This window comes from Taudactylus pleione, unplaced genomic scaffold (assembly GCF_031769625.1).
Source record: "Taudactylus pleione unplaced genomic scaffold, aTauple2 ptg000265l, whole genome shotgun sequence".
Classification (NCBI taxonomy): domain Eukaryota; kingdom Metazoa; phylum Chordata; class Amphibia; order Anura; family Myobatrachidae; genus Taudactylus; species Taudactylus pleione.
The window spans coordinates 572,994-589,706 of record NW_028284667.1 but is presented as its reverse complement, the minus strand read 5'-3'; the positions used below and the strand labels follow the sequence as shown (position 1 = coordinate 589,706).

At 37.7% G+C, this 16,713-nt stretch overlaps 1 protein-coding gene across 1 annotated transcript in view; it reads right to left on the bottom strand.

The window, feature by feature from the left end:
• CIP2A (cellular inhibitor of PP2A) overlaps positions 1 to 16,713 on the bottom strand; it is an 86,972-nt gene that overhangs the window by 17,296 nt on the left and 52,963 nt on the right. Inside the window, exons 8-17 of the mRNA XM_088481106.1 lie at positions 14,443 to 14,518; positions 13,673 to 13,900; positions 12,809 to 12,968; positions 6,561 to 6,702; positions 5,408 to 5,507; positions 4,396 to 4,514; positions 2,852 to 3,038; positions 2,188 to 2,262; positions 1,991 to 2,101; positions 1,408 to 1,604 (exon numbers count right to left, since the gene is read on the bottom strand). Coding sequence (XP_088337232.1) covers positions 1,408 to 1,604; positions 1,991 to 2,101; positions 2,188 to 2,262; positions 2,852 to 3,038; positions 4,396 to 4,514; positions 5,408 to 5,507; positions 6,561 to 6,702; positions 12,809 to 12,968; positions 13,673 to 13,900; positions 14,443 to 14,518 — 1,395 coding nt within the window. The remainder of the gene's footprint in view (positions 1 to 1,407; positions 1,605 to 1,990; positions 2,102 to 2,187; positions 2,263 to 2,851; positions 3,039 to 4,395; positions 4,515 to 5,407; positions 5,508 to 6,560; positions 6,703 to 12,808; positions 12,969 to 13,672; positions 13,901 to 14,442; positions 14,519 to 16,713) is intronic.

Below are 16,713 nucleotides of genomic sequence, written 5' to 3'. Positions count from 1 at the left end.
AACATTACCAGGTGAATGCATGACTCGCAAACAGCACTACGGTCTGTTCTAGGCTGAGGGAATTTAGCCTGCCAATTTGAACAGGCAAAACTTTAGCGTCTCCTTTCTCTTGGACTGAGATCCTTTTACAGACAGAGTACCTGACTCAGATGGGGACGTTATTGCACAGCCGCAAGGAAGCGATTGTGCAATATTGTCCAACTAAAAAGCAAATGCAGCAGGTGGTGTCTGTAGGAAATAGACACCTCTTGCATGTATCTCAGTGATCAAAGAGCAGCGCCCATAAATGCTGCTTTGGATCACCATCACGACCATAGCAACCAATGCTTTGTCCAGGCTGTGTAAGCCAAACCTTATTCCTGGCCGCTTGAGAGGGCAGGAAATCTGCATCCTACAGACCCGGGTCTCGGCACTCCCAGGAAATGGGACGACACGCTCCCAGTTTCAAGGAACACAAATGGCCATGTTGCGGCTCGTGGCCACTGCGTGCTAACACACAGGACTCGTTCTGCATATGTGCAGACTTACAAACATCAGATATGTACGTAAACCATCAGGTTTATGTATATATCTGAATCAGTGCCATAGCGAACTAATGTTATAACACACAGGATATGAGAAAAAAATAACAAAACAGTATGTTTTACACCAGAATAATAATGAACCACTAACAATACAACCCAATTAGCTGCAGTGTAAAGGGTATGTACCCCTTATAACAACATAAAATCAATTAAGATTTGTTATCAGTTCTACATGTTAAAATACATTTACTATCATCCCCTTAGGTAGAGAAAGAGGGCAGAAGTCAAACTAACAGGTTTTTGTCCCCCGGAAGCCTGTGTCCACTGTAAGGAAACATCACAGCTGCAGCAGGCTGCTTTCACCTCTGGTACTGAGAGATATGCGAGAGGGGGGTGTGTGAAATGTATCAGTTTTACTCTGCCTTAGAAAGCACGCTGAGGAGGTGGTTTAGTTCAGGATTAACCCATCACCCTCCAATTGCGCGAGTGAAGAACCTACCATTAGTGACAGGCTCCTTATCATTGGCCGTCGTAGCTAGCTGAGGTTCACCCTGCCCTCCTCCCTGGTGTAATGGAAGGGAATCGTTTACTAGACGGTCCAGCTGGACCTTCCGTGGTTTTCTGAGAAGGCCCCGGTGCCCACACATTTGTCTGGGGTGACTGTGGGAGTCCCTCCCCAAGACGCCTCCCGCGATGGGCAGCAGGCTGCAGTTCCCAGCGTGCCCCAGCCAGAAGAATAATAGTATAGTATAGAAGGGTGAGGAGCCAATGCTCAAACAAGTTAGGTTTAAGTGCCAACCTCCTCGTACCCACTCCTAAACACCCCAGTGTTTCAGTGTCCCCAGAGGAAGGAGAAATAAAAAGACGACAAGTGAATGCTTACTTCATTAGGTGGTCAGCGTAGGAGACCTTTAGCGTTTCATGCTCATCGGCAACAGCTTGCAGCTTCTTGCTGTGCTGGAATAACTGCTCAATGTCACTCTTCGCTCGTTCTGACTCCAGCTGCTGAGACTTCAGAAGTAAGCTTATCTCCTCATTCTTTCTTTCTGCCTCCTTTAACATTGTAGCAAGCTTTCGCGCCTGCAATATTAAATCATGAAATCCATTAACACTCCAAGTCCTTCACACCTATGTTCTTTTCCAAAGCTTGTAAAAAAAAAAAAAAAAAAGTGAATAAAGCAAATATTTACATTTTAACAGATTCTGTATTTTAACAAACACACTTCACGTTATTAATAAGGTGTAAATAATTATTCAAAGTGTCCATTTATATTTTTCTAATCATGTAAATATTAGAATTACAATATTTGTTTGAAAATTACGATTAAAAAAACTAGCTCTTAGGAAATATTAGAGTATACTGCTTTAGTAGGATATCTACTGGTAAAGAACTGACATTTTACACCAACACTATTAGCACTGCTTCATTATGCAAGTTTGAGATATCTCTGCTATGTATCTCTCACCTCTGCCTCAGCTTGTGCTCTTTGACAGCGGTACTGTGCAATCAGTCTGTCTGCTTGAGCAAGGGCCAATGCCTTTGCTTCCAGTAGATCCTGCAAGCGACTTTCTTTGGACTGGAAAAACATAACCGTATAGTAGAATGATTACACTGCACGGCCATATTTCTCAAGAGGAAAATAAGTAAAAGGGCAGTACTCACAGCTAGCGCAGATAGCTTTTGTTCATACACATCCATGATATCTGAAATCCTCACATCATTCACTTGTTCTTTGAACTACAAAAAGAATTAAGTTAGCTAATTTGTATAAAAGCGCAAACATATATTGCCTTTAGACAGGGCCAATGATTTGGGTGAGGGCACGGAACAGGACAGGGGGCCCATCTTGTGGCATGCAAATGGTCTTTGTAATACGGTTGTCTGTGAGGCATCTAAAACTGCACAAAACTTTGAAGCAAAAATTAAAGAAAAGGTATTCAAATTCAGCCAACAAATATTTACACTGAAAATATTGATGTTCTACATAAAAGAAAATAAATGGTGTGGCATCACTAAATGCTTCGCTATATTGACACACTTTTTATAAGCGGGAATAAACATGTCTAAAAGGGACCCATACACCTGAGCTGTGATTCCCCATTCTGCCAACGACCAGATCCATGGATTGGGGTCCAAAACTGCTGTTCCGTGGACATCCATGATTGGTGATCCATCGGCAGATCAGGAAAATTCAACATGTTAAAAATCCCTGAGATCCCCAGGCACTGAGGTCAGCAGAACGAGGAATTGCGAAGATTCGTCACATATGTTTGGGGGCATAAAATCTTGTTCATAAATACCAGATTGAATGTGTCTTTTACTTTACCTCCAGCCCTGATTGTAGCTTATTTATGAGATCTTGGATATTTGAGGAAGATGCATCTACATTTTGCATTTTGGAGGTCTGTGGCGAATTACAGCTGTTTGTAATAACTTGCATTCCAAATCTTTTTGATGGATGATCTGTTTCTTGCTGTATGTATGCATTATTAGCTGCAATACTCTCGCCAAGCCTAAAATATACAGCATATTTTGGTTCAGAAAAAACTAAACAGTATAAAATGTAGCAAGCATGAAGTGCAAGAGTGAGGGCACTCTAATGAACACAAGCATTCAACAAACTTTTTAAATAAATTTTAAATGAATAAGGCTCCCCAAATTTCTTGTTCATCACTCTATGAAGCATATACAATTTTCATTTTTGATTTGTTGTGGTCCACAGGGAAAACGCTTGAGATTTGCTAGCTGCAAAAGGGAAGTTAGCTTGTTTACAATTTAGCGGCATTGAGCAACAAGGAGCATCTTTTTAAGGATTTTTTTCAAAATAATGGAAAGCACTTATTTCACATTTTGACTATAATGAATCAAGAATGAGGATTTAATTTGTAATAAAGTGTTGAGCAATGGTTTTAAAGACATTTATTTGCTATAATTGTGTGCCCAAGTACGTTTGGAAGAGTCCCAGTGCTATTCAATGCTGGGCTGCAAGCCTCTAAGGGCTATAGAGGCATAAGCCCTGTGATGATCAGCTTGTAGCTATATAAATTCTAGCATTTGACCCCCATACGTCAGGCACATGGGCTGGTTAAGGCTTTTGAGGGCCGTTTAATGAAAACAAATACCTTCACACAACTCATATTATTCATTGCAACAAGTTTCATATCTGCAGTTTTAGAAATAAAGCTTTACAGAGAATGAACAGACATTTTAGCAGTTTTTGTGTCAATATTTAAAACTTTTATATTAATTCCAGTCAGAAGTAAATTTAACTCTAAACCCAACTACTCAAAAGTAGGAATCCGCTGGCATCTTTACTGGACGATATTCCAACTGTAATTACAGGGAGAATGTGAAACATTTCAGAAAAAGAAAAGATTCTAGACAGAGTAATGGTGCATACACACGGTCAGATTTTTCCTTCAGATATGAACGATAACGATTTAAAAATCGTTCAGTCGTTCATATCTGAAGGAAAATCTGACATATCTGACATGCCTGAACGATGGACGATCAACAATGCGCGTTCCCGTTTGTCAGATAATGATATCTGACATCTGATGTGTTTGCAGTCAGACTTGGACGATTCCATTCATTTTAATGCAGTCAAAAATCGTTCAATCGTTCAACACTTTGGTAAAATCGTTTAATCGTTCATCTGACAAATTTGACCGTGTGTATGCTCCATAAGACTTATTTTTTTTTTTTTTTTTTTTTAAATGAGACAGTTTTTCCTGTATGTACATAACACAGAAACGTCCAAACTTAACATTCTTCACCCAAGAAATACACATTTTATTAGCATATTTATGGTGCAAATATTTAAACAATTCCTGTCCTAGATATAAAGATAGTTCAGCAAATGTTACTCACACGAGTGCAGGGAAGTCTGGTAATGGTGCAGCTTCAAATAGTATTCGAAGACCAGATTGAACTCTCTCTCTATTATCAGAAGTTATTGCAAAAGACAGTGGTGTGATCAACCGTTGGTCCTACAAATAGAAAGAGGTTCATGTGTGCTGGTGATCTTAACATTTTTTGCTGATTAGCATTGATTTAGATTTTTAGTTGAAAAAACATGTCCAAGAATGTTAAGGGTTCACACATCCCTACAAATCGGACCATGACGCATTTGCCTGGGGCAAAGCTCACACAAGCCAGAAAAAAATATAGAACAGTCATAAGGAACATTGAGTCTTATGACAAATACTTCTCCTTGTTTACGCTAAATGCACATTCAAACCCAATCACACTGACAACCCAGCACTTCCTTCTGAGAATAGACCACAGGCACAGGAAATATGATGAGTGGGTTGTTCTACATAGCACACAAAATAACAAAAAAACATATGGGAAAGTCTGATGGCATCAGGGGACTTCTGAGGGGCAAATAAAGGGCAGTACTGCAAGGCCTGAAGGTGTGAGAGATGGTCTAAGTCGCATGCATAAAAGTCTGATGGCATGTGGGGAAGTCTGGGGGGCATTTAAGAGTCATGTAGTAGGTTAAAACTATAAATTATGATGGTACCCAGTAACAATAAAGTGGAACCCCAAATTTTTTAAATGATGGGTCCCTGGATATTATGTGAATTCTGCCATTCATTCTCTTGAGCTGTATAGTCAGCTGTCGTCCACAAATTTACAGTCACTGGGATCTTTGAAACAAAACAGCAGAGACAGGCCCAGTGTGGGTAATATGTCAATATAGAACATGCAAATGTAAATATATAAGAGCAGTAAACATTATCAACAAGTGGATGATTTTGACACAAATAATCTTAATTATTCAGATCTATCTTTTGTCAATGTACACTGCTTTGGAAAACCCAAATGTATGCATATCCAAAAAAATAAAAAAATAAAGATTGAGGTTTCCAAACTATACCTGCAAAATCTTATAGAAAGCAGCTTCCATATGTGTTACCAACTGCTTTAGTCTGCTCATGAGATCCAAAGTCTTCAAAATGACATCTGCAGAAACATTGCTTTGAGCAAAAATAATAATCTGAATTAATTTGTCATTCACTGCATCAGTTCTAATATAATAATCTCAATTGTTGCAATTGTATCTAGACTAAAAAACAAAACAAAAAAACAAACCATGATTTCTGGAACCTAAGGTGCCTTATAAATCAAATAGTCTACTTAGAAGTTTAAAAACATTTGTCTCTACAACCAAATCAGGGGGTTAGGATTTGAGCTTAATTAAAAGTCTGAGTTTATGCTAATATGTTACACACACTGCTTAGAACTTATGCAGCTATAGCTCTTCCCCCTTTGATTAGACAATTGCCGAAAGACTCCTCACCATCTCTTATTAGTTAGGCGCCACAAAGTATAGTGTCATCATACAAGATTTGACAAAAACAACCTAATATAATATATACGTTACAAACACATTACACAACAGTGAACAGTATGAAGTACAGATGTGCCAAACAGCCCCTCTTGGCACACCAGGTCCTATGTGACTGCTTGAGCCGTGCATCTTTTTCACCTGTAAATGGGGTCTTAATCGCAATGCTGTTCAACTAAGAGACATTAGGAAACTGCACTGATTAATTTGATATGCACCACTTGTATATCTGTGTGTGGCTGAATCTGTATACGAAGTGCTACGATGCAGCACCCACGGCTTTTATCTACACCAAGGTCCACATTGCTACCAAAACGCATTGCTCGGCGCTAGCAGAATCACACAGAACCTGGCAGCTCACTCACGCCAGACGTCTCGCACCGAATGGTGAATTGAGGCTAGGTGTACATCTCTGTATAAATACAAGACAAGGAGTGAGGACTACAGGATAAAGGATAGAGTAAATCACAGTCAGCATGCAGTGGTGAGTCACAGGGAAAGGTACAACAGCTCGATGATCCTGCATGCATAGTATGAGTGAGGAGACAGTGTCAGAATAGCTGAAGAGGACAAGACGACAAGGTGCACTGGTGGGAAGGATAGTGCAGGGGAAGGAACAAGAGGGAAGAGGTCTTATAACTATTGTTTCATGGATTCTGTAACTCATTTGAGGATAACTTACAACAGTTCTGAATCCACCATTTTGGTGCCAAAGCCAGACTCTACTCCACTGAATGTGAACTGATAATCCACAAGAGCAACACATCTGTTGGCAGCAAGCTTCCTAGCAATGCGTAACTTTAATGAGTCATCACCACAAAGCGGTAAGCACAGGTTAAGGACAATGCCAGTAACAGATTAAATACTAACACACAGAGCAGCACTTAGTAAGGCAGACAAATAATCCTTTTATTATAATAGGAACACCTGAAATCTTACACACTTAGGGGTATTCAATACATTTTTTTTATAATTAGCCAAGGCTAATTTACAGCCAAGGATTCCTACGTGGGGCACTCTTAATGTTTAGGTTAATGTTCGTTCAATAAAACATAACTTTTAATTTTTCTTCCCTTAAAAGAAATGGGGTACTCAGAATCTAATAGACGAATATGACAGGGTCATCCACTATAACTATATAGGACATACATATGTACTGTACATATATTAACAGAGAAACAATTTAAACGAAGATATTTAATTGAATAATTTAACAATAATGGTCTCTTGTGCTGATAAGATAATCATCAATCTCCGATAAGTCGTGTGGCAGGATCGGCGTACAGTGGTTAGATATAAATCCCTCTTTATCACCTATAATGAACAATATCTGTGAAGTCTCCTTTATCTATTCTGCAAAATGATACTGGTCAGAACCAACATATAAAGTATATACAATGTTCCTTATTATAAATCCATTCACAGATTTTAAAATAGTCATAAATGAATCAGCGTGAACAAGACAAATTGTATACATCCATCATGCAGCTCATATCTTGTGATCATAAATACAAAAGCGGTGATATGCATACACAGGGCAATTTATTTGCACAATGTTATTATATATATATATATATATATATATATATAATATATTTGTTGCGGAGTGTATATCTTTCTCAGAACATGATTAATTAACCAGAAATCACATATGCATGGTCAGTATAATGTGGGTGTGTAAACACCCACACTCGCTAAATGTGGACTTGATTAAAACCATTAGTAGATAGATGAGCGGTCATAACTCAAATGTCATGAGTATAACACCTGGTTAGAATGTCACCACACGGTGTAACCATAAATACAAATGTGCCGATAATCATAAACAGCGCAGCTATTAACCATTTGTGATACCCAGTCATCATTGGGGACATACTTTTTTCAGAGCATAGATTATTTGGCTTGAAAACATACTGTATATGCATAATTTGTCAGGTGCAGGAGTGTAGGGCATCAACCCGCAAAATATACATCATATCATAAATCCATTTGTGGGTACATAAAACAGTCATAAATTAGGCAAGACACATTATTTAAATATCACACCGAGAGAGCCTGCATCTATAGACACAGATGCGCCAATAAGTATCAATAACGCAGTTGATAATGTGCAATGTAGTGTTGAAAGGGTATAAAGATAAGAAAAGTACGGCTCTGAGCGTTCTGGTCCCTTCTGTTTTCGGTGGTCATCCAAGAGCGGACCACAAATGAGGGAGGGGCCTGAGACCCTGCCGAATAGAGTCAAAGTAGGTGTGGGGGTGTAAAACCCATATGTGGTGTTAGACGGTCGCTGTTGCAATTAGCATTGCAGGGGCCGAATGCGCCACCGGTAGAAAAGCCCGTACACTGGAAGAAAAATACCTGTGAAGATGGAGATCAGAGGAAGGATTCCTGGGAACACATCCAGCTTTAGTACTAGAACTATGGTTATTTCTCACCTGATGTATGTAAAATGCTGGTTATACTACTAATCTGAGTCTAATCCTGTGCGGGATAAGACACTAAAATTGGAAACACTTAGGGGTATATTTACTGAAGTGCGGGTTTCTAGAAGTGGAGTTGTTTCCCATAGCAACCAGATTCTAGCTATGATCTTCTAGAGTGTGCTAGATAATTAGAATCTGATTGGTTGCTATGGGCAACAACTCCACTTTTAAAAACCCGCTCTTTAGTAAATATACCCCTTGAAATGGTCTTCTGTTAAAGATTATGGACTATTTTAATTATAAAAACTTGACAAAAATCTATAAACGTTTTCTATGCAAGTCAGGTTTATTGAGTTTATCCAACCTGTAAGTATTAGAAGTTCTAAAGGGAGAAATAGGTTTGCATATTTAAAAAAATAAAATAAAAAATTCAGTAAAATATCACTATTTAAAACATTTTTAAAAAGTACTTTTAGCTTACACACAGTGGATTCGTAAGAACACAGCCTTATCCATTCTCTAGGAACTACAGATGTGTCCACATACATCTATCCTCCATGCGCTAAAAGTCGCACCACACAACGTGGGAGCTACGTGTGCCTCGGTAGCGCAGAGCGTCTTTTTACCTTCAATTGCATCTTATTTACACAGTGATACAAAACGCACAAGCAGCTTCTGCTGATTAAAATGATATGCAGCATGCCTATGCTCTCTGTGCATCTGCAGGTGTATCAATATGTGAAATGCTACGTTACAGTGTCAGTTGCTTTAACACTAACATAGCGTTTCACATGCAGATAGATCCGCAGACGCACAGAGAACATAGGCATGCTGCATATCATTGTAATCAGCAGAAGCTGTGTGATAGCTATTTGCTTCGCTGTGTGAATAAGACTCATTTGAAGGTAAAAAGTCACACAAAAAGATGGCGTGGCGCGACTAGAAGGGCTGTTTAATGCGCAAGGAGGCTAGATGTATGAGGACACATCTGTAATTATATAGGGGCTGATTCAGATTTGTGAATTGAGTAAGATAGTTACTTGCTCTATGTACCTGGACAAACTATATTGAAATGAAAGGAGCGCAAATATATATTTTTTGCATGCAGGGTAAATACTGGCTGCTTTTGCATGTAGCCCACAAATGCTGGCCAGCTTTATTTTCACAGTGCAATTTAGATTTCAGTTTGGACACCCCCCCCCCCCCCAAATCTATATCTCTCTGCACATTGTACATCTGCCCCACATGCAGTGCAGCACGGTTTTACCAAAATGCTCAATTACTTGCTCTTACTCTATTCCCAAAGCTGAATCAGGCCCATAGCTTGTAGTGACTGCACAGGCTGCATTCTCAGTGATGTCACTGGCATCATTTAAAAAATACTTATTATAGCAAATAAAATGTTATAGTATTTCAAAACTGAAAAATACATTAAACTACATTACAAACTTAAAAAAAAAAATCCTTAGCATAGGTATTAACCTAGAATATTCTCAAAAGGTGTATGATGAGAGATCTTTATTAATATACCAAATATATTTGTTATATAATTTTTGCCTGGATGTTAAATCGTGAATATCAATCTACTGTGTAACATCAGGTATTCGAATGTGACCTGTCTGTGAAAAGGAAATTTAAGACCGATTTAATGTAATAAATTAAATATTCTATAGTAATTTTTATAGAAATGTTGTACTAGATATACATCTATTAATTATGTTACAGTGAGCACCATAAGAGATTCATTTATTGGGCTATTCATAGTAACAAATTAAGCAGATTGTTGCTTCCACCTGTTAGTGGTGTGCTAATTATATGCACAGTTATTTGGATCAGCCAATATAAAATGGACCTATGAGGAGAGGGGGTATACAGCTTAAAAAAGTCCACAGATATTTTCTAAGCTAGTCCACATCGCTAGTGAACCCCTATTATACCAATTCAGCAGCTATAGGAGCCCTCTGTACCCGCAGAACAAGTATCCGGAAACCAGCATCAATTACACTGCTAATTGGAGCTCACAGTGACAACCCTAAGCAATATATCTGTTCTTTAAAACATTGCTCTATTCGGATCTATTGCATGTCAGACACGCGGCTCCACGGAATTTTACCAAGTAGGACTGCTTACATCTGCTGGAGCTGCGGCAACCCAGCAAGTGAGGTTACGTTAAATCCATCGGATACCGGCTTATTTACATCACGGATCCTCCACTTGTGGAGGCATGGAGTTTACCCAATTGTGGTACAGCAGCTGGGACATTAAAACACAGCAGACAATTTAGTGACATACGGTACCGTATATATTCATTCTCTGACTTGGACCCCTAAACAGGATACTTTGTATGCAATTCTTGTTGTAATCTAGTACCTGATTTTTTTTTCTTTCTGACTTTGAGAATCTCTGGTTTCTTATACAAAGTGATGCGAAGAATTGTGATTAATATTGTCAGAAGACTATAGCTGCTTATAGCTGCAATTTAATCACCAATGATTGTTACATAATGTACAACTGAAGCTACACTATTATATTTATGGGCTTTATTGCTACAATTGGAATGATTTATGTATATGGTTAGGTTTACCAGAAAGACCAATATTCCTATTAGAGGACGGTTTTCAACCATTTTATGTATGGTTTTAATAAACAAGGATACATTTTATTGATATCGGTTTTTTATTCCCTAACACTTTTGTCTTCCACAATACAAACTGCACAGCATTAGTCAATGAGCAACCACTTTAAACAAAATAACCCCCCCACTAAAAATATTTTTTGTATATAATACACACATTATATATATTATATTCGGATCTGAAGTGCAACGATAGGGTGCTTTCCTCAAAAGTATACTCCCCAACCAGTCCTTAATAAGAACCAGGCGGCACGCCAATGCACAGTGTAAAAAAAGTTGTATTCAATAAAATATCAGAGACATACTTATCGACGTTTCAAAGTCCGCAGACTTTTTCTTCAGGATGTCACAGTGAGTGAAGCAAACTTTTGCTTCACTCACTGACATATCCTGAAGAAAAAGTCTGCAGACTTTGAAACGTCGATAAGTATGTCTCTGATATTTTCTTGAATACAACTTTTTTACACTGTGCATTGGAGTGCCGCCTGGTTCTTATTAAGGACTGTTTGGGGAATATATATATATATATATATATATATATATATATATATAATTTTTTTTTATTTTGATGGATCATATCCTAAGGTTTGGTTTATTCACAGTCCTGATTAAAAGGTCTTAGATCCTTGAAACGTCAACACCCTGTAATGCATTTATTTATGATGCTTTGAATACAATGTTACATATTATCAAGGAGTGCTTTCTCTTTTTCCTTAACATGTGGGACTGCCAGGCCACGCTATAGGAGAGAGAGATAATATATATACACACACACACCCTGTACAATCCAAGGAACAGTTGGCACTCCAAGATATTGTGAAATAGCAATAAACATTAATATATTTAGTTTCAGGAGCTAATAATCTAATATTTGTTACAATATGCTGGAATGCTATATTTCTGCCTACAATCTCCTGGAGTATCTACAGTTATATAAAAACAAAAGAGTAGCATCTATAAAATGTTATTTTGCATAACATAACAAATAAGTTTTCAGCTATAATTGTACCCTAATTCTGGAAATTATATTTATGCAAACTATAACCATATATAACATGTGCTCTAACTTCAGAATGATAGAGGGGGAATATGAGAGTATTTTCTTATTATTTAAAGTTTGTATATTTGTGTGCTGCTTTTTTTAAATCAATGTACAGTATCTCTCACTCAAAGGGCTGAATTTAATTGAATGTAATGTGCGGCTGAGCACATATTGTCCTTATATGGTGGGGCTGAGATCACAAGTTTTCCCGCACAGCTCTATGAGGTGTGAGGGAAACCTTGTGATGCTGAACAGCATATTGATTCCATCACGTTGAATTGAACTTCTTCCAAAGAATACTGTAATAAAGGAGGCATTAAGGAGACCTTGCTGAACCCTGTTCTGGTAATGGTATTGGTACCGCAGAGTTAGATGAGAGGATTACAGTGAAGTTGCAGATAAACTGCAACTATTATTCTTATATAGAAGAAGGAAATTGTATAGTTGCATAGAACCAATCAGGGTTTACTAAACTACCAACAGTAGCATTGGCAGAGTTGAAATAGGTCATTACAGTCTTAAATATACACACATGGAGAAGCTTATAAACAAAGTATGTGTGGAAAATATGCACTTGAATAAAAAAAATTCTAAAATAAGATAAAGTACATAAATTGTTAGAATTAACTTGTGTTACTCTGTACAACTTTATGTAGGATGATAGTTTGATTTATTGGCTTATTTGCCTCCTCCCAGTAAGTATCTGCTGTAGCTGTAAATGATCATATGACCACGTGTGTAACCAAGTACATATTACAAAATGTACTACAAACAGAATACATACTGTATGTACGTGTACTTTCAAAGTGAGTCATGTTAAAGGATATTGAGCAGTACATCCATTGCTTTTCCTATTCTTTCACATTTCTTCTTTGTCAATATTTCATCCAAAGACTGATCAGGAACAAGAAGTTGCTCAAGAATAACTGGCATCAGAAGGTCAATGAAGCGTTCTGCCGACTGGCTGGTACCTGTGTCAATGGCATCCTAAACCATACAAAAATCAAATGGGACTATCAGCACTTGAATGGGAAACAATACTCTGACGTTTTGAAAACTATAATTGGAACATGTGTCTGCTCACTTTCCTTTGCTTTCTAAGAATTGGCTGTAAGTATCCTCTAGTCCAGTGGTTCTCAAACTCTGTCCCTCAGGACCCCACACAGGTCACGTTTTCCAGGTCACCCAGCAGGTGCACAGATGTATGCATTACTCACTGACACATTATAAAAGATCCACAGGAGGAGCTAATTTATTTCACTTGTGATTCTGTAAGACCTGGAAAACATGCACTGTTTGGGGTCCTGAGGACAGAGTTTGAGAACCTGTGCTCTAGTCTAGTGCAATGCTTCACCAGTGACTTTTAGTACCAAGAAGTAGCTGTTCATTCTGCCTAACTAAAACGTTTTGCATTACTGATTTATCCAAGTCTATAGAGCTTCTTCTCCTGTGCCTCATTGGCCAGCTAGGGCCTAGCACAGTTCAGTGGGTAAAACATTTCATTTCATTCATTAGAGCTAACTTTTTCTTGGTCAATTAATCTAATCTCCCCAAAGTATTTACCCCTTGCTATTATCTTTTGCTTTTTTCACCACCTCCAACCAGACCACCCTTCACTCATTAATTTGTAAACAAGCAAACCTGGTTTACCATTTATGCATAAACAAACAGCACAAAAAGCAGAAACATACAGCAAACACTTCCTTGAAGAGCTCTAATGCCAACACTGCACAGTTCTGAGGGGCTTCCAGCACATGGCTTGACCAATGAACAAGTGCCACAACTGGCTCTGGAGACTTTGTGCGTGGTCCCACTCGCCCATTCCCTGTTCCAGGAATACCAGATTGCTCCAATATAGTTTGTCGTAGCATGTGCCTTAAGCTGGGGACAAAACAGAAAGCCAGCAACAATTCTAACACCTGAAAAATACAGGAATGCAAGTCCGTTAAGATAGTTGAGGAATATTGAATACAGTAAAAAGGGCATGCACACTGTGCATAAAAACAACATTAAGGTACATTTAGAACTGGCTTACCAGTTATGGAGTGAAAGCATGCTTTTTACATTTATATTTTTCTACCAAATTTAGCAGTCCTGTGACATCTTCATTCACACTATCTGCTTGTAGAACAAGTGTTAAAGTTCTGATGTCATAGGGATTTAAGTAGCATTGACATTTAAAAGGTATATATGGTAAGTAGTCATCTGGCCACAGCACAACTGGCGTTATCATATAAAGAATCAATCAAGCCCTGTAGAGACTTCAGTCAAAACCAAACATACATATGTATCTTGTTTCAAAGCCACACTTTCTAAGTGTACCTTTCTATGTAAAAAAAAAAAAAATAATAATAATTTTTTTTTTCAAGAGTGCTGTTAAAAAAAACACTAAAATTAGTTCCCAGCTTATGAATATGATTTATAAATATATACATATATACACACACACACACACACACACCTTGAAAGCAGAGTCAGGATCCTTGCCATGCAGAAGGCCAAGCACTTGATTAAGACAGGAATTAAAATGTTCATATCTAGTGAAGAGAAAAAAAAAATGGGCAATCAATAAATCAGTGTAAAATTCATAAACCCAGATGGAGAAAAATAAATCTAAATTAAATGTAGGTCTTTGTAATGGTCTAATACTTTTTAGAATGTTATGAAACTATAAATTAAAAAAATATTGTGAATAAGCTTGTAAGCACACCTATAATGAAATGGTACTAGGGAGTATATCCAAAGGATCTGATAGTTTATGACAGATAATACAGACCATTATGTGGCCCCTTTGTCAGCATTGCTTTAATTTGATCAGTTTTTAAGAAATGTACAACACTTGATAAAATCATTGTTGTTTCACAGGAACGGATTTAAACTGATAACGTGGTAACAGAGTATGTTACACAAATTTTCACATTTTTCCCAAAAGTATCTATATAAGCAAGAGAATGTGTTGTGAGGTGCATGCTATGTTCACCCTCCAAAGAATAATGTTACACGTTACTAATGGTCTTTGCATGTAACCTATTATCAACATCATATCCAATAATTAGGTATATATCATATAGGCACTTGTCTACTTTTGTATAAATAGAAGTGATTGAACCAGAGATCATGTGGGTGCGATTAAACTTATAGCAAAAATATTATATATTTATTATCACCTATTCATGGCTTTGTCATCATTTTACAGATTATGGAGATATGATTTTTGTAACTGCAGAAATATAATTTATTGCTACATAAATGGTCATAAAAAACACTTTTTAAATAGATTTAGATGTTTAAACACTTACCATATGAAAATTTTGATAATGATTGAGCAAATAAAGCTAAAATGATATTTATTGTACATTTAATAAAAAATGCTGTTGAGCCCTTAGTCTAGCATAATTTCTGCTCACTTGGTACAGAAATCAGCCATGTGAGGTTCTTATATTATTCATCAGTCTCTACTTTATCAATGGTGGTTCTGAAAACACTACATGGCAATAAAGTTTCTCCTTATTTGTAGAATAGGCTAGTTTGTTTTCTAGGTCACTGCTGCTGCTTATATCCGCTATTAAATACACCATAGTATTTATGTCTAAAAAGCGTATTTAATAAAACCAGTTGTAAACTCACAAAATAAAAAATGTATTTATTTTGCAACGGTGTCTTCATTTTAGAAAACTCTACGACAAACGCTCTCATTAATCGCTTCCAAACATGGCTTTATTTCATCTATATTGGTGAAGCAGTTTAGTTAGAGGTTTACTGATGAACCTCTTTTTCATCATAGGTACATAAATTAGCATAAGGTTGATGTCCCCCTATATTCTCTTTCACCACTACAGTCCCCCCTGTATTCTCTCCCCACATCCCCCTTTATGCTCACTCCCCCCTAGTGCCCCCCCTATATTCTCTCTCCCACATCTAAGGTCAGTAGACAATTTGGTGTAACTGTGGAGCTCTGAGAGGGTGTCCTGGCTGTGGTGTGCTTGTATACAGTTAGAGAAACAAGGGGAATAGGTGCAATCCCTTCCATTCAGCTCTCACTGTTCACATTGAGTTCCTGTGAGGGGGGTGAAGGCTGGGGCTGCACTGCATGCTGTCCCTAGCAGCCACCAAGCTCTGAGGGGGAAGGGTGTGCTCAACTCAGCTCTAATGAACAACTGCTAGACTGACATTTAGGATGGTTATATTATAGATGTCTCACACTAAAAAAGTACATTAATCTAAGGGTCATAAAATATTGAAATAAGATCCTCTAATTGCAATGGCTGGATATCAATGATTAAAACAATGGTGTAGTACAGTGGTTCCCAAACTGTGTGCCGCATCCTGGGGTGCCTCGAGACACTTGCAGGGGTACCTCAGGTTGGTGGTCCAGCACCAAATCAAATTTTTTATGATCAATGTAATGTAAATATGAGGACATACAGAAGTGCAAACCTGTCCCCATCACATAACTGACCCTAAGGATGACAGGTCAGCACAATTTACTTCACTTTACTACTTCACTACATTTGTTTCTGAATTTCTCAATAACAAACTATTGGCCTAGGGGTGAAAACAATGCTGATACTCTAGGGCGCAGTGATTCAAAAAAGTTTGGGAACCACTGGTGTAGTATTTAACCATGATTATTTTACTTTAAAAAAAAAAAAAAAAATCATCATCCACTGAATTGTGGGACAACATGAACATATCTGCTGAAAAGTTCTACATTTCTCACTAATAAAATGTT